The sequence below is a fragment of the Calidris pugnax genome, unplaced genomic scaffold (assembly GCF_001431845.1).
Source record: "Calidris pugnax isolate Ruff unplaced genomic scaffold, ASM143184v1 scaffold273, whole genome shotgun sequence".
Lineage (NCBI taxonomy): Eukaryota > Metazoa > Chordata > Aves > Charadriiformes > Scolopacidae > Calidris > Calidris pugnax.
In genome coordinates this window covers 3,380,962-3,399,557 of record NW_015094508.1, presented here as the reverse complement: position 1 = coordinate 3,399,557, position 18,596 = coordinate 3,380,962, and the positions used below count along the sequence as shown (strand labels likewise).

Sequence of the window (18,596 nt, the reverse complement as noted above, 5' to 3'; positions counted from 1 at the left end):
AGGCAGGCCGGGACGCGGGGCCGGCCGCCGCTCCCTTGGGGCAGCGATGGCGACGGCGCCTTCCCCCGCGCCGCCGTTATCCGGCCATCTCCGAGGAGCCGCGGAGGACCCGGGTGGCGACGGCGGAGCTGTCCGCACCGCGCCTGACCGAAACGCGTCCCTGCCACCCTCCCCTACCCCGCCGGCCTCCGCTCACCTCACCGGCGCCGCCCCGCCACACACCGGCGACACCCGCTTCCTTCCCGCCGCGCCGCGGACTGAGCCGGCCGCTCCTCTCCCCGCAAGGACACCGGGGGCGCGCCGCGCCAGCCGCCGCCATCGCCCGATCGCGCAGCCAATGGCGAGAGGCCGACACGCCCAGGCCGCGCCGCGTCACTCGCCGCGTCGCCGGGGCAACCGGCCTGGCGAACGCCGCACGAGCCCGCGAGTCGATCAGGAGCGGGGAACACGCCATCTCGCCACGGGCCGCCCAGCCAATCGGCCGCCGCGCTCCCGTCTCCCGGCGTTCCGATTGGGCGGCAGGACGCGGCTCATTTACATACGGCGATCGACAGAGCGCCGGCCCTGAACGGCTCCTTGCCGCGGGAGGCCGGCTGGCGGGCCCGGCCCCCCCGGGGAGCCCTGCTGCCTCACGGCGATGGTGACCCACTGTCCCCATGCGTTTTACCCGCACCTTTCGAAGCAGCGTAATACTAATAAGCCGTGGTGCCCCTCGGCTTCCAGAGAAAAAAAAGAATTAAAAAACCCGCAGTATTCGTGGCTTTTGGTCAAAGAGGAAGTAAGGTTTTTTTGCTCGCAAAGCACAGGAGGCTCCTTGCTCTTTGGTGCTGCTCCTTGTTGGGGCCCACTCCTCCAGTTTCTGGTGGCCGTTGTGTGTTTCTGGGTCTGAGTGGCTGCAGGCTGATGCGTTTCAATACACACAAAATAAATAAAACCTGCAGGGATTTTGCTGCGGGTGGTCTACACTCCAGCTTTCCCAAATCTGCCTCTTCCACGTGCCGTTCCATCTGGAAATACTTCTGGTGGCTCCGCGCCATCCTGAGCAGGGAAACCGAGTCTCAAAAAAGGGTGTGCTGACAAAAAGGTTTCCCAAGAAACTCCACCCAAAGTGGTTGTTGTCAATGACGAAACCATTCATGCCAGCTCAGTCTTTCACCTTGTGAATGCATTCTGCATTCGAACTTGGATGTGCTGTGCATAAATCCCTGTAACTCACAGCTGTGTATCCCTCTGACCTTCCTTCTGCTTCTTTCTCAATACTCACGTTTTCTTGAGTATCTCACCTTTATCACCTGAAAAGAGTAAAGTATTACCAGCGAGATATCTGGAGTAATTTGATAATACACACAGCAATTGCTGTAATTGCACACGGATATGACTAAGCCAAAGCAAACCAGCAATTTGTACACACTTGCAGCCATTATGTATAATTGATACACAATTCAAGGTGATCTTTAGCATCTTGCTCTGCTTTCCACACTTCTTCCATAGCAGTGTTGTTTTTTTTTTTTTCTGTGATAAGCAGGATTTGCCAAGTAATAAAAATGCTAATTTTATCATCAAGTTCCCTGGGATCAGGAGTCACTGCAATCATTTGGAACTTGCAGTCTGCACAAGAGTGTGATGTGACACCTGCCACCATGTGTTAGTCGCTGTATCTCTTGGGGTAGCCTGCCTGCAGCCCAGCTCCTCGGGGTGCCCGAGGCACAGCTCCTCAGGGTGCCTGAGGCCCAGCTTCTTGGGGTGTCTGAGGCCAAATTCCTTGGGGTTCCTGCAGCCCAGCTCCTCAGGATGCCCAAGGCACAGCTCCTCAGGGTGCCTGAGGCCCAGCTCCTCAGGGTGCTTGTGGCCCAGCTCCTCAGGGTGCTTGTGGCCCAGCTTCTTGGGGTGTCTGAGGCCCAGCTCCTTAGGGTGCCTGAGGCCCAGCTTCTTGGGGTGTCTGAGGCCCAATTCCTTGGGGTTCCTGCAGTCCAGCTCCTCAGGGTGCCTGAGGCCCAGCCCCTCAGGGTGCCTGAGGCCCAGCTTCTTGGGGTGTCTGAGGCCCAATTCCTTGGTGTTCCTGCAGCCTAGCTCCTCAGGATGCCCAAGGCACAGCTCTTCAGGATGCCTGAGGCACAGTTCTTCAGGGTGCCTGAGGCCCAGCCCCTCAGGCTGCTGAGGCCCAGCTTTTTGGGGTGTCTAAGGCCCAATTCCTTGGGGTTCCTGCAGCCCAGCTACTGATGTTGCCCGAGGCTTGCCTCCTCAGGGTGCCCGAGGCACAGCTCCTCAGGGTGCTTGTGGCCCAGCTTCTTGGGGTGTCTGAGGCCCAGTTCCTTGGTGTTCCTGCAGCCCAGCTCCTCAGGAGGCCTGAGGCCCAGCTCTGTGTCACCGAGTTACGTACAGAAGTGTAGCTGCCAAATACTGCTAAAATATTGGCAACTAATAATTTGGTTATCTCAAGCACGATACTATACTGTTCTCGAACATATGGACCATCCGTTGTGCTCAGGACAGCAGATTAAGTTAATGGCAGCGCAAGTATGCCAATCAGGAGAAGGGAGCAACTGTATTTGACACATAGATCAGTTTTAAGTATGTTAAGTGCTTTGTGGCTTTGCTGGATGATATGGGCAACAGGGCCTGAGCGAGAAGGCCAAGGCCAGCGAGAAGGCACAAAGCCCTGCCGAAGGTGCCATCCCCAAGCAGGCCGAGGCCGGCTGTGCTGAGGGAGGCTCATCCCGATGGCACTGAAGGGAGAACTGCCCTGAACTTCCACCACCTGCAAGCTTGCGCATCCTCAGGGCGCAGCCCTTGCTGCAGGCCAGCTCCCCTCTCCCGCTCTGCCTCCCCCTGACCCCCTGCGGGGCCGCGGGGCGCCGCGGGGGTCAGGCCTCCACAAGATGGCCGCCGCCACCGCTGAGGGGAGCGGCGCGGCACGCTGAGGGGAGGGCAGGCTGCCGGCGGCGGCCCTGGAGAGCGGCGGCGCCATGGGGGGTCGGGACGACAGCGACAGCGACGAGACCGTGGTGGAGGGCTCTGTAACGGAGAGCGATGTGGAGGAAGAAGAGTTCCGTAGGAGGAGGTGATAACGCGGTGTGCCGCTGAGCTGCGCCTACCCGGGCGAGCGCGGCGGCAGGTGGGGCGCCGGGAGGAAGAAGCCGGGGGCCGTTGGCGAGGAGGAGGAGAGGCGGGCCCGGAGTGCAGAACAGCTCGATTAGTTCTTAAATGTGTATTTTTAGTTTTGGGTGGGTTTTTTTCCATTTTTTTTTTCCTCTCTGTTCAGACCAGTGTTGTGTACCCTTAGACTCAGTTGTTCTTAGCTCTGCAGATGGTCCCCCATTGACTGTACAGACACCCCCACACCCACCCACTTGCTGACCCACCTTGTGGGCCTCACAGTTCGTGCCTCCAGACCCTCCTGAATGACATTTTGGTCAGTGGAAGTGAAATATAACCAGAACCCAACTCAGAGAAAATAAAAAAAAACCTTTAAATGCGGTTGTGGCTGATGTCATTTCTCCTCAATTTTAACTTGATAAGACATGGCAAAGAACTGAAACTACTGAGCAGCTGCACTTCTTTGTACTGGTGTTGTGGTTCAGCGTTGCTTGGAAGTACATGAAGCGGTGATGTACCTCCCTACTGAAGGTTTCCTGTGCAGAATATGGGGTAGATCCTCACAGTTTTGGGGTCCTACACTGTTGGTGTTGGCGATAGAGATGTACTCACCCCAGCGTGCAGTTAGCAATGTCTCAACAGTGGTTTGAGCTGGATGTCATCAAGTGCCCTTTGAGTTTATAGGACTGAAAAACAGAGCATCCAGCTGTTTAATAGCCTTTTTTTTTTTTTTCCCAACAAAGGTTGCTTTTTCTTGAGGAGGACGTGGCCTTAACAACTGGAGTAGGAATTAATGAAGGTAGGACGGATTTGGTTTTCAGTCAGTTTCTGTGAACTGTTGCTGTGGACCTCATTTAAACTTGCACAAAGTTCATTCTTTTGAACTGTATGTGCTCTTTTACTATATCCATAGTTTTAGCTTGTTTTCGTTTTAGAAGAATGTTCAGCACATTTTTAATATTTGAAAAATAGGTTTGCTTTTAATTTTTCTGTTCTTCCTATGTACTATAACTGAGAATACCTGTCTTGAGAAGTATTTGAACTATATATAGGGATATATTTTTTGTTTAGAGGTGTGTATTTTACTTCAGCAGAACAAAATAAATGGAATCTAGACACATAATAGTCATTTGTAACTATAGTTGCATATAGTATTTGAAAAACCTTATAATATACAAAATTTTTACATACAACATTTGGATAAGAATATTTAAGGGCATTATTTGAAGTATATTATTAAATTACTTTTAAAATAAATGCATGCATACTCATTTACAGCCTTAAAATCTTTCCTAATAACTCACTCAGAACATATTGCATGAGCTTGTTGTAGTTACATAATAGTTTTACTGCTACCAGTTAATATAGTTATGAGTTAATATAAATAGTATCTGCAGCCTATTGAAATCTGCAAAAACTTTTCCTATGGGTGTGATTTCCTGACACTAAACCTTTCATAGTTGCTCAATAGTTTTGTCTGAGGAAAGAAGCATCATGCCATTTTGAAAACTTACCTGTGGTTATCCACTGGAATTAAAACCTGGGAACATTCAACATACATGGTTTAAGGCGTGTTTATTTGAGTCATTGTTCAGCTTGTGGAGTGAGGATTTGTCTGAGGGTTGTGTGGTTTTGGTTTTTTTGTTTCTGTAAATGTAATAGATTATGATATTTTTAGCGCTATGCCTGTGGCATTTTATATTTGGTAAGGTAGAATTAGTATTTCATTATTCATGTATTTGTGCTTACTTGTATAGTAGCAGTTTGGTGATGAGATTTGTAACATAAATATTAATTTGATGGGTATTTTGTTAATGTCAGTTACAGCATTCTAGTTTTGAAAATTAAAGGTCAATCTTTAAGGGTTCTTATTTTTTTTCTTTCCAGAGACAAGTTCTTCCTTTGCATAGTCATTAAAAAAAAGGATTCCATATAGGAGTACAAATATTTTTAGTCAAATGGATCAAACAGCTTACCGAAATTCCAGTTTTTAGTTTAAAAAATAAGATGAAAGACTTAATCTTCAGAATGAACTCAAGGAGGATTCCAGAACACTAAGTGAAATAAATTCTCCCTCCAGCTGGTTTTATTAATTTCTTACCTTTCCCATATTGTAATTTCAAAATCTAGTTAGATAGACTGTTTAACCACTTAGGTCCATTGCATATCAGAAGCTTTGATACATATGCCTCAATTACTGAGTTATGTAGAAATTTATGGAGTTACAGAAAGTTATGTAGAAATTAAGGCAATCAAAACTTCTTTAATTACTGTATTTTTCATCTCTTTTTTTTTTTCCTAGGAGCTCCCTCTCCAGAAATCTGTTATATACAGAAATTTTTTGATCACACATATAATCAGAAGGAAGAACAGATAAAAGATACAGAAATGGTATGTCTCTTGTTACACATATCTAACTATTAATTACTAATAAACTTAGTGGGCTTCCCCTTCTTTATGTGCAAGCATGGTGGCTTGCAGCTGAAATGAATTTTATGGCAAGATAGTTCTCATGTGTGTAACACATTCTCTCCAGGAAGGTGTCAAAAGCTCTTCTGTGATGTTTCACGAGGGTATAACCTTTCAAATTTGAGAAGCAAGCCCATAGCAAATATGAAGAAGTCGTGGAGCACAAACTTTTTAGTATGTTCCCTTCAGGAGCTGGAAGATAACCATCTGGATTAACCATGCCAGAATACACCCTTGGTTACTCATTATGAGATTAGCTGTTATCCAGCGATTGGACAGTTGTTTCTTTAAAAACGAAAGAGATAATAATCGGAATTGCAAAATAAAATGTCTGCTTGCTTGATGATGGGGTAATTAATTCTACTGTATGTATTCCCTAATCTACTAATTAGCCCACTTTTTAATATATTTGCCACAGTTGGTAGCTGGCCCATAAACTGCTGTACAATCGAGCAATCGGCTTTCCACCTGCGTAGGACATGCGCATGAAATAACTGGAAACAAACATGTACTCCAGCTGAGACTGTCTTAAAGCCTGGAACTGTTACACTGTCTTTAGCGTTGTGGGTTCACCATCCCAAAGACCACTATCTATGTATTCTTATTGCAGTATGAGACATGTTTTTCAAAAGAACTAGACTGCTTCCTAGATGACAGAAACAGCACTGAAAAAAAAAAAAAAGACACTCTTTCTACTGAAGTGAATGTTTTTACAGAGCATTACATAATTACAAATCAATTGTCTCAACTCACAGTGCAGGGAACAGTAAGCAAGATCAAAAAGACACTGTTTCAGAGGCTTTTCTCCATAAATTTATTTTGCTGCTTGCATGTTCCAGGGTTGTCTTGACTGAAGTTTATCACAGTTTTCTAAGGTCAGAGGGAATGAGGGAAGTGCCATTTACTCTCTCTTTCTGTCCTCTGGGAGCTAATCTGACCATCTACTGCCAGCCGAACTCTTTGGCTTCATGGCTCTCACCAGAATATCCAGTCTGCAATCCCAGTAAGGGATTCTTCCAAGTCTAAGGACAAATCCCCAGTCCACAAAAGGAAAAGTCAGAAAAACAAAGAAATGTAGTACTTTCCACCAAATAGTTTGGGTAACTCAATTTTTTTTTTTTGTGAGACCTATGTAGCATTTCACTGGCAGCTTGGTCATGCACAGCATGGGGACAGTGTAAAATTTTAATCTTTACTAAATGCTATAAGGAACGCTATTGGGCTGTCATCTGTGATACTTGCATGTGTAGATTGTGCCATTGTGGCTCTTTGGCCACTCTGAGACCTAACATGGAGCGTGCTTACACAGAAGCTTTCACATCTATTGTGTCCTCAGAAATGATCTTACGTGAATACAGCATCTTGATGTGATGTGATACAAGGGTCATGCAGCCTGGAGTGGCAGAATTTTTTCAGGAAATTTAGCATCTGTTCCATTTGTTCCAACGAGTCTTGGCTTTCTCTGTACTTCATGTGGGTTGGGAGAAGTTTGGGATATAGAGTCCTATCCTTGATTCTACTAGAGGTTGTAAATAAGAGTTTTCTACCACCAGAGATGCATTAGGTACACAGACAGATTTTGTAACATTCAGGTTCTTTCCAAATGACAAGTTGTTTCCTTTATCTGTTAACAGCCTACTCCATGGCTTTTTCAGGCAGGCCTTATGATTGTAAGTTTGTGCTTTCATGTTTTTCAGGCTTATTTTTTGCTTGCCCAGTTTGTTGAAGTGCACCTAAAGTTGTTAGGTGGCACTTGCAGCTTTTAATCATTAGTCTTTTTTTTGGAACACATTCCCAGTCCCCTCAGATAGTTGGCTGTATAAATAAGTGCTCAAATAAGAAAAATCAGTTGAGTTTTGCAGGAATTTCCTTGCCAAAAAGAAGAGAGCAGGACAAAAGGATTCCCGGTACTGCAGTCAGTGGTCATAAATGCTATTTGTGTAATTTCTATGATTTGAGAACACCTGTCAACCAATCAGCAATACACTGATTTTGCTTAGAACCTAGTATTTTAGCAAACAAAATAGCTCCTTCTTCTTCTGAGAAACAATTGAGCTTTAATCATCTACCTGAGCAACGTTAGCTGGTTGAAGAGGTTTAGTAGTTCTGCTATCCTCCTGACCTCGCTTGGTCTCTGGATAGTGTTCTGTGTAAATACCCAAGCTGATTTGTACAAAGAGTGTATTTAGCAGGTCAGTAACTTTCAGCCAACTATCCCATTGCCATATTTCGGAACTACATCAGTCAATAGTTGTTGCACAAACTGTTTCTAAAGAATCTGTTCCATTCCAGGAAGCCTTTTAGCAGTCCTTCCTACTGGGCAATCTCCACCTGTTGCTCTTCATGTAATTTCTAAAGTGGTTGTTCTTACTGTCTTCCTAGTATATTGTGCAAGCCAAGTAAGCCATCACTTGGTGTCCACACCAACATGTTCTTTTCCAAAGTTTTCCTGGTGCCGTGAATGTTCTCTACTGTACATCAATTATTTGTTTAAAATGGCAGCCAGTATGTTGGTAGTCCACTAGTAATCCCCAGTCTTCAGCTCATGTGGAAGAGGACTGTTCTGCAGTTCACTTGCTTGTCTTTATCGTTCCTCGGTTGACTTAGACTTGAAATAAAGGCTTCTTTTTCCATACTAGAGGAGGTCTCTTCTGTATGTGCAGTCAGAGGCATAAAAAGCAGATCCAGGCTCCTGTTACTGAAGAGTTTGGATTTGGCTCCTGCTCTGGCATTAGCTCTCTGCTTACCCCCATTGACCTTTCCTGGGTCTGCATGTAGCAGCCCTGCCACTTAGAGCTTTCTGATGTGCAGGTCTTGTCAGCCAAGTTCCTTAATTCTGCTTTTTCCGGAGATATCGATAGTTGTGTACAAAACTTCACAGTCCCTACAGCAGCACCCTCTCTATTTTAATTAAAAGAGGGAATCATTACAAAAATAAGATAAAAGCTCGGAGTTGAAATAAAAACACCTTGTGTTTTGGTCTTTTGATGTATAAAACACCTAAAGTTTAAAGCAATCATGTCTTACTCGCATAGGTGTGGTTTCCTTCTGGGTGAATGTTGTCTTTTGTAGACTTCATTTATTTTCAATGTTTTTCTCAAATAGGACAAGTTAAAAAAGATTTAAATGGAATAGCTTTTGTGTCTTACTAGTACTGTATTTAAAGATCAGATCTAAAAATTCCATTTCCCAGCTCAATGGGAAATGAGATAGAAGAAGATAAGGATGTAGTAAAGTTGAGAAGAATGTTTACTAAGTGGTTAATTTTTTTTTCCATGCAGGTAGCTCAAGAGGCATGCACGTCTGACCAGTCTCAGTCTCTACTGCAGTGAGTATAATGCATCACATAGGAATTCTGGTCAGGCATACTGTAGTTAAACAATTCTGTTATACCTCCATTTGTATATTCTCTTATTCTCAATGTTCTACTGTGATGCAGTTTTCTTGTTTGCTTAGTGAAGGATCTGTATTTATGTCCGGGGTAGTTCTGTGTCCAGTATGGGTCAAACTGTACCTTACTTGTTTTTATTGATGATGTTACCTTTAGTGGTATAAGGTCATAAGCAACAGGAATGACAATAAACTACTCAGGGAAAACCACTAGACAAATAAACAAAAATTGTAATAAATAGTATTAGACCTTTTGTTCTTAGAAGCTACAGAGGATGGATTTATAATAGAAATGCTGAAAGAAGTAATAAAAAATGGGAAGGGCCATTTTTTCACTTAGAGATGAATGTACAAACATACCTAGCTCCATTAGAAAATCCGGAAGTCGTAGTTACTCTATGTCCTTGTAAAGAGAAGTATGCCTCTAAAATAACTACAGTTGTTTCCACAAATAATTCTAAGTGCAAAACTGCATAAATAAAGTACTGTAGAAATTTTCTTAAGCTGAGCAGATAACAGTTCTTCCTGAATAAGAACATTTTCCTGTATTATTTAATTCTAGGGGTTGGATTAACTTTCCATCACTTCCTGAAAATATTTCTAAGCCTGGTTTTGCACTAAATGCTGCAGTAGAGGGACAACAAAATAATTCTGTAGGTATGTTGTATTTTGTACAAAACTGAAAGTTGCTTTAGCTGTGGCAAATTCATTTGAGAAGCTGAAGATGAGTAACTGCATAGGTTTATTTAGACTCTGACTGTATGTGACCTTTACAATAGCTGTTTAGTTTTCATAGTGGTTTTGGACTACAAGTTACATTTTTGTAAGCATTCTGTTAGCACTGACTGAAAAAAATAACTGTTTTCCTAAGCCAGTTCTGTTTCCAGCTTAAAGTTATTTCATTGCCGTGGAATTTTCTGACAAAAGTTACAGGCCACATAGTACTGAAGTGCCATGTGGATGTGTAAGGTAAGCATGGGTATAACAGTCATGGATAGTTCCTACACACTTCTTACTAACATATCCAACAATCAAAGACATCTGTAAGAAAGAAGAAACAAAAATGCTACTGGTCGTTTCCCAGATCCGTCTGTCACTGGCTGCTGCTTCTGTTGTACTGCCCTTCCTCCGTGCTTCCAGCAGTGCAGGCCTGTCCCATCTTTTGAGCTAATTTTTACCAACCCAATAAAATCCATTCACTTTATTTCTTATTAGGAAGTTCCCAGGGAGTCACATGAAGGTCAAAACACGGTGGTGGGAGCAGGGGGGTGGGGACATCCCTTTTCAGAGGCAGTAAGTTACTGATTGATTTGCCTCTATTGTCTCATTGCATTGTAATTACAGAGGGCAGGGGATAGGTCTCATCCTGTGGAATGGGCGGCAGTTCTGTCTGCTGGTAGTCTTTGGAAACACAGGCCTCTAAACTACGGTGAAGAAATGTCACAGAGTAGCCCTGGAATATGATTTGGTGACTAACAGAGCCTAACTACAAATCTTATTGTCAACTCTGCTTGAGAACATGACTATACAAATTTTTAAGAATGGCTGAAACTTCAACCTTAATTGGAAGTGAGGCTATTTTATTAGAGATGATGATAATTTTCAGAAGTGGAATTCAGTGACAGTATAACTGAAATATTTATTTACTCTCCTAAATATAGATATCAATTTGAATGGAGTTCAAAAAGATTCAGAAGAAAAGGTTAGTGTATTTTTACAACTGAATGTATATAAAATATCATTTAATTTAATTAGCATTAGAGAATATTTTACTGAAAAATATGTAGTTCTTTCATTTTAAAAAGCAGGCATGTAGCTGTTGAAAGTGACACTGTGCTCATTAGGTGAAAACAGCTTAAGAGCTAACCTTTATTTTCTGCTTTTTGGGTAGGAACTGCAGTTACTAAGCTTGCAAGGCTCAAGGGCAGAAGGATGGCAATAAAAGTGTAGTAGGAAAGACATCATCATGACACAGAATCTACAAGGGCTACCACTTAAAAGTAATGAAGATAAACATCCAGTGGTCAAATGTTTGCTTTCTTCCTCTCCACTTCCCCTCTTCCCTTTTTCCTTCTAGCACTCCCTCCATTCTTGCAGTCAGTGAAGTCCAAGCTGCAGTTAAGTACTGGCAGCATTTCATGAAGGAGTATTTGGCCTTTGCCTGTGTATCACGTGTCTGTATGCTGCCATCTGCAACCACGACATTACTTGTGTCTGCTGTGCTACCTCTGCGTTTTTATTGCCTTTTGTTGCCCCTCTGAGGCACAGTGCCTGCCCTCTTTGTGCTTTTTGATTTCTGGTCTCAGTTCATCCCCGACTGGTTCATTCCTTTCAGGTCTGTGGATGCTGTCATTGAAATGTGCTCTGTTGCTGTTTCTGCAGCAACAAGTAACTGCTATCACCAGCTCCTATTGCAATGTTATGGACAGTTTTGGGAATTTCTGCAGCACTAGTGACATCAAATGTGTGCGTCCAAGAGAAGTGAGAGGATCATACTGGGTACATGTAACGCTTGCTGCCATCTGCAGCTTCATCAGAAACCTCACATTAACTTAGAAAAGGATACCAGTTCCAGTATTTCTTCTCTGACTTTCCAGTGTGGAGCAATTTACAGCAACATGCAGTGTAATCATCTGCTGATATAACCTGCTTAACGCAGAGGCCAAAGCATTATGACTGCTTCATTTAGTACAATAGATTTGGACCTATAAGTAAAAAGTTAGAATTCTGTATAAATCAATTTTACTTTTATTTGGTTAAGATTAATGATGGGAAAAAACAGTACTGCTAAAACTGTTTCACCAAAACCAAATTTGAGACCAGTATGGTGAATTGTTCATGTCTTGTAGCAAATAAGATTGATTACGTGGTCAGGTATCCCTTGTCTCAGAACAAAGGAAAAAGATTGAAATCCCCTAGGCTGTTCCTTTCTGAAAAATGTATAACTACCAATAAAAAAATATAATACCAAGTTTATTAGGTGAAACATTCTTTGTACAGAATTAATTAAAGACAAAAAAATCAAAATGCCTTGAAACAAAGATTATCTATTATTAATAGCCTCTGGAGAGTAGGCAGATTGAGTGCATTGAGAACGTCTCCCAAGATGAAATTTTAAGAGTCTGGACTAAGAAGGTTGGAATTAATCACTTTTAAAAGTGAGTTATACTTTTTGAAAATTGGCTGATACTGGCACTGGCAAGATCTGAGTGCTACAGGAAGATCTCTTGTGAGAGGAACCAAAGGCGATCACAGGCTGCTGTGTACTGATTTGCAGAGAGGCAGGACAGACACATTGGCAACCAGAAGTGAGCCACTAGGCATGTTAGTTTTGTATATCTATTCCTAAAAATACAAGAGAAATTCATTAATTAGCATAGTCTCTATATAGAAGTCCTGACACCAGTTAAGTCTTGCTGTGTTTTCTTGATGTTCTGGCGTAGCAGCTCTGATTCCTGTTGTGGTTAGTGTGTAAATAGTGGAGCCAGTATTGGACAACATCCTCATTAATGGCCTGAAAATAGAACAGAATGCACCCTGGGAAAGTTCAGAGGTGGTACTGGCAGGAGTGACTGAAACAACAGATGGTTGTGTTGCCATTCAGAGGCAGGTTGGAGAACTGGGCAGAGAGGAGTCTCGTTACATTCAATAAAGGCAGATGCAAAGTCCTGCATCTGCACAGCAGTAACCTCAGGTACTGGTATGTGGTGGGGACTAACTGGCTGGAAAGTAGCTCTGCAGAGAAGGACCAGGGATCCTGATGGACAATAAGCTGGCCATGAGCCAGCAAACACCCATGTGGCAAAGACAGCAAACAGTATCGCAGCCTGAGTCAGGAAGAGTGTTGCTGGCAAGCTGAGGGAAGTATTCCTGTACTTGGAAGTGGTAGGGCCGCCTCTAGAGTACTGTGTCCAGTTTGGGTCCTCAGTACAAGAAAGATAGAGACAGACTGACGTGAGTCCAGCACAGGGCCACGAAGATGGTTAAAGGACTGATGGATCTTTCATATGAGGATAGACTTCTCGACCTGGAGAAGGCTCAAGGGCATCTTACCAATGTGTATGAACACCTGACAGGAAGGAATTAAGATGAGGGAGCCAGACTTCTCAGTAGTACAAGAAGCAATGGACACAAATCCCATCTGAACACAACTCTCCCCAGTTTTTAACTGTGAGGGTAGTCAGGCACTTGAAAAGGTTGCCTGGAGAGGTTGTGCTTTCTCCAGCTGTGGAGATACTCAGAACCTGACTGGACGTGGTCCTGGGCAACCTGCTGCATCTGACACTGCTTGGAGAGTGAGGTTGGACTAGCTAATCTTGAGAGGTCTCTTCCAACCGTAACTGTTTGTGATTCTCTGCATCCCTCATGCCCCAGTGTATTGCAGTAATCTGAAGAATTTCAGCATTCTCACAGAAGCTGGTAATGTTGATCCTCCTGAAGCTGTAACTTTTTTGTAGTGATGCTCTTATATGTACGTTTCGAAAGGCTGAACTACTCTGCTGTTGTTTGACTCAGAGCTAGCAGATACAGGAGTCCATTTAACATTTCCAATCCACTCTTACTATTTATGCTTTGGAATTATTCAGTCCAGTTTTGTAACATTACAAGCCACAGTCTGTGTCACCCAGTAACCACCAATTTCGTGATAACTTTTTAATTGTTTCAAACATGTGGAAAAAATAATTCTTACACATCAAGATTCACCAAGGTGATGTGAATGTAATGGCATCTGCTGGAGGTGGAAGGCCAGATTTAAGCTTGCCCATGTGGCACACAGGGAGACATCTAAGGCTTGCTTAAGCCTGTCTTGATCACTAGTCTTTGGTGCAGTGAGTTTATTAACACACAGTTTTTGTATCTACAGTCAAGTAAATTTTTTTTTTTTTTTTTTTAGATGGGATCTCTGCTTGACTTCCCTGTGCATCTGCTTCCTGTGGTGCAAGGTTCTGCATTAGATGAGGCTGGAGTTGATTGTGGCCAGGCCTAACTGTTACCCAGTGTGTGTTTACTGGGTAACATGGTAATACGTAACATGGTGACAGGAGATTCTGGGCTGATGCTAGAAGATCAGCAGGATTTGCGCCTGGATTAAGGAGCGCCTTGATTTGAATTTTTACTGGGAATAATTGAGACCTGAGGATAGTGGGATTTAATCAAAGCTTTCGAAGTAGTGTGCTCATGCTCAGTGGAAGATATGCACAGATGCCATAAGATGGTTGGCATTCAAACCTAAAAAGAATTAGCATCCTTATGATACCTGTTTCTTTGGCATTCTTACATAGCTGCCCCTTTTTGAAATGAGTTGCTTGAGGCACATTTCTTCTGGTGAGGGATGGACCTGACCTTGCATTTACACAATGTTGATATTTTACTGCTGAGCTACTGACTGAAAGGGAATCCTGCTCCTCCTCTGAGTGAAACTTAGGTGTGTTTGAACCATACTTACCAGACTGTGGTTCACAAGAGAGAGGACTCTGGTTTTCACTTCCCAGCTGGCTCAGCCCTGCACATTCAGCAGCTCCTCTGTTCCCTTTCAACAGATCAATTGAAGGTACAAGGATCTTAGGTACTGGGGCTTTAAGTGTCTTTTAGGATGAGTGACAGCTGAGGATGGGTTTTGAGGAGGGAAGGTTTTGACTTTTATTATGTTTTGCACATCTTAATTGCTAGTAGAGCGAATCCCGTGGGATTTTGCCAACAGAAATGAGTGCTAAAGAAATTTAGGTACCTGTAGTTGGATGGGGGGCATTGTGAACACCAGTCAATTTTAAGTGTTGAATTTCAGTTCACATTTGGGTTTTCAGTATCTTGCAAAATTAGTAATTTATGCCTGCGTGATCCTTCTAGATTAATATAAATGCAAGTTTCCTCTGCCTTTCAGCGAATGCACCAAGCCTTTTTCTTAGGAAATCTATAATAGGCATACACGCTGTTTATACCACAGTTCTTCAAGTACAGAAAGTTATGCCAGTGGGTTTTTTCCCACTTGTTTAAAGTCTGCACAAATTAGAGAATTGATCTAAAAAGAAACTGTAATTCAATACAGCAAACTAAAAAGTGGTCAGTATTTAAGAAGGAACAAGCAAACATACAAGATAGGAAGCAGCACACTGGGAGATAATTTTTCAACAAAGAATCAGGGATTTATAATGGCTTACAAACTGAATGTGAGTCAATGCTGTCGGAGTTCTCCTCTTTCTGTTTTACTGTTTGTGAGCTTTAGCAAAAGTATGTTACAAATGGTTAAAGGATTCTTGCGCTGCCCAGTATTGCCACGTGCTGGCAGCAAGAGTCTAAAAATGTTTTTGAAGAGATTATCTTAAGATCCAGTATTACTAAGCAACACTGCTGTTATACACAAATATTATATAGAAAAGAAATGGTTTAGATCTCCTGAGGCATCTGATTTTGTCCTGCAGAAGCATTTGAAACAGGTAAAAAAAAAAGAGAAAGCTATTAATTGGTATAAAAGTGGGTGCATGTGTTGAAGGCAGCTCAAAGTGATTAGAAAAACAGTAGCAGTATTACTTTTCCAAGACCAGCTGTGATTTTGTGGTTTTGTACTCAGTGTGGAAAATCAAATGTGCAGCCTTCAAACATACTCCTAAGGTTTTAAACTGAAACTTGTGACGCACAAGTGCTCCATACCTATGTGCAATCCACATAAATGTATAATCAAAACTCATATATTGTGTTTTAGTAAATAGGCTTTTTATATTATTATGAATATGCTGGCTTTCATTGTGTCTGGGTGGCAGGATTATTTTTTTTTCCTTTTTCTTGTAAAGCCCTTTAGCACCCCCAGGTCATTGTCAATAGCATATCTTTGGCTTTGTAACAGACTTAGTCTCTCTTACTCTGAATTTTCACTGCTAGGGAAGTCAAAAGCTGAAGTGTGCTACTTTTGAAACAGGCCTCAGTCTAACCCTTGTTAAGAAGTTGTATGACTTCTTAGGGAAGGCTTTGAGTCTTGTAGTTTATGCAAAAATTACAAATAAAATATATATGTTTATATATGGATGACTTCTAAAGCGAAAATTACATGCTTTTAAAAAGAGTTGTTTTATTTGTAATTAAGATCTGTCTCCAAAAATAAACCTCTGTCTGGATGTCCTGCTGAAGGATATAGATTGAAATGATTGTAACAATTGAAAAGGAAGAGACAGCACAAGATACATTTCTGGATGATTTAGAAGATTGCCAGAGAACCTGCATGACCATTATGGACACAGATAACAGAGTAAAAGAGCATTCCTCTAATAATGATTCAGATCTTTCAGTGACATCCCCAGGGAAGATTTTCATGGAAGCATTTACTGAACAGAATATAGAGACTGGTGAATTTGAAATCAGTGATTTGTTGAGATCCCCCAGTGATTCTGAGAGTCTTAAGATGATAACCCCATTGCCTGACCAGTTAGAGTGTCAGGGTTATGCCTCTTTCGTTGATCCATCAGCAAAAGAGAACAGTGATGCCCTGCCAGTACAGCCTGTGACAGCTCTGAATGCCTTGTCAGCATCTGTAGTGCCAAATGAGAGACAGTTTAACACTGAGGGAGAGCAGTTAAATTCAGAACCTGGTATTCCCCAGTCAGATGGTGACTGTACACAAATAACAAACATGATTGAGCCTCAGCTTGCTACAATTAAGGTGGAAGAAATAGAAGCCTTAACAGGATCTAACTTGCAGGGACAACAAATGAGCAAGTATATACACAGTTTAATTAATTGAAAGTTTATGTTTATGATAAAATATTTTATAGAATAGCCAAATTACTTGGAGAGTGAATCTTAGTAAAGAATAAGCTGTCACAAATAATTTTCATGTTTAATACTTTTTAGTTTTTAAAGACTAATACTGTTTTTTTTCTGTTTTGATACATCCATGTTATGAACATGTCTGAGCTTGCTGGGATGGAAAATCCTAGTAAAATTAATTCAGTGACTGACATGGAAATCTAGAATCAGCATGGGAGCTTCAAAAACTGGATCCTCTGCACATCTTCTATGCCTCATATTCTCTCCAAGGAAAGTTCCAAAACACTGTTCTGTTCTGTCATTTCATTGTAGCACATTGGCGCATACCATGCAATTTCAACTCTAGGTTCCTACCCCATCTGGTTCTGTTTTTTCTCCAGACTATTGTATGCTGTTTTCTGCTATCATAGCTCTCACTGCTGTAGCATACTGATGCTTTGGAAGTATTACAAAAGAAATCATAGCTATGTCTTTCCTATAGACTAGAAAGATTACTTATGGGCATTTTTTACACCCATATTTAGAAGTGCATTTATTTTGTTTTGTTCTGCCTATGTGAAACTCGCTAAAAAAATTGAGTTATGGTTTTATGTTTACGTCCTCCCCTGAAGAAGCTAGTATGTATGGAAACAACGCATGACCCTTCTTTCTGTTTTCTTCTCTTACCCTGTGCTGTTCTCTCCACAATGCTGTGTCCTGTGCTGGAAAGGTGATCTGGAATAGGTCATTTGGATTCAACAACACAAATACAGAAATCCAGAGAGGAACTTGAAGGGAAAGCAATGCTATAATCTCCTGCTGTTTAGGTTGTAATAAGGGAAAGAGAAGGACACGTAGGAGATGTATGTTTGTCCTGTAGAGTGTAGCAGACATCCGTTGTAAACCTGAAATCAGATTCTCTGCTCTGTGTTGTCTTTGAATAATCTGAAGCTGCAAATCAATGATCAACCATGCATAACTAGGCATTTAAGGTGGCTTTACAGCCACTTTGCTTCCCCATGATGCCATAAAGCATCCAAAGACTGTGAGTTAATTGTATCTGTTGCTGGTAGCATTAACTGCATATAACAGTACATAATAAAAGGTGCCACAAAGGTAGCTAATTTCAAGGTGCTGAAAGGTCTCTAAGCTAATTGTCTCAGAACCATAGCAATTTACAAAGCCTTTTCAGTGAAGCATTGATTTCTGAAATTTGTAGCAGAGCTGTGTGAAGCTTAATGTATAGATTTACTCAATATTGCAGTTAGGATTGTGAATCAGGGCCCTGTGGGAATGGGGATCTATAAACTCTTGTTGATTTTAGTGGTTTTTTGTGCCGCCATCTGCTCTTTTTGAACACAGACATTAGGGAGGCAATTTAATGAGGAAGAAATCCCAGTTAATATTTTAGTAACTGTTGCATTCTGACAGATGTTGTTCACCTTGGTCTGGTCTCATCCTTGTTTGTCGTGAAACAAGTACCCAAAAAGATGAGAACCTGTACCATCCTGATGCATTCAGGATGCTGGATAACCCATTTATTTTAATATATTTTAACTTACAAAGCAAGTTGCTTATTATTCTCTTGGAAATGTTTTTGTCGTCTTCTCTGACCCTCCTCCCATAGCAGATGCAATGCCATGGAAAATACTACATTGAAACTTTTGTAAACTGAAATATTTGGTTCTCCCCAACTGCCATGTTAATATGCATTATCTCTTGCCCTGGAGGGACCACTCCTAGGAATGCAGTTCACCTCTTCAGTAGCCTCTCTGCCTAATATGTTAATTGAAAAAAGGTAGTCAGTGAATCCTCCGTTTCCATCTGTGTCCTGAGAAAGGACTAACAAGTTCTCCCATGTTACTGTGAAAAAATTTGTGTGTAGTGTGCTGAGGTGCGCCGAG

The 18,596-nt window shown here is 42.3% G+C and overlaps 2 protein-coding genes across 2 annotated transcripts in view; one reads left to right on the top strand and one right to left on the bottom strand.

The window, feature by feature from the left end:
* Positions 1-326, bottom strand: part of HMGCR (3-hydroxy-3-methylglutaryl-CoA reductase) — an 18,857-nt gene extending 18,531 nt beyond the window's left edge. The window contains exon 1 of the mRNA XM_014965040.1: positions 197-326. The gene's annotated coding sequence lies outside the window, so the exon portion shown is untranslated. The remainder of the gene's footprint in view (positions 1-196) is intronic.
* A 2,628-nt stretch (positions 327-2,954) lies between these two features.
* The window catches only part of ANKRD31 (ankyrin repeat domain 31), a 51,781-nt gene continuing 36,139 nt past the window's right edge, over positions 2,955-18,596 (top strand). The window contains exons 1-8 of the mRNA XM_014964840.1: positions 2,955-3,061; positions 3,840-3,895; positions 5,399-5,487; positions 8,847-8,893; positions 9,518-9,612; positions 10,617-10,657; positions 13,850-13,931; positions 16,413-16,662. Of these exons, the coding sequence (XP_014820326.1) occupies positions 2,967-3,061; positions 3,840-3,895; positions 5,399-5,487; positions 8,847-8,893; positions 9,518-9,612; positions 10,617-10,657; positions 13,850-13,931; positions 16,413-16,662 (755 nt within the window). The 5' untranslated portion in view covers positions 2,955-2,966. The remainder of the gene's footprint in view (positions 3,062-3,839; positions 3,896-5,398; positions 5,488-8,846; positions 8,894-9,517; positions 9,613-10,616; positions 10,658-13,849; positions 13,932-16,412; positions 16,663-18,596) is intronic.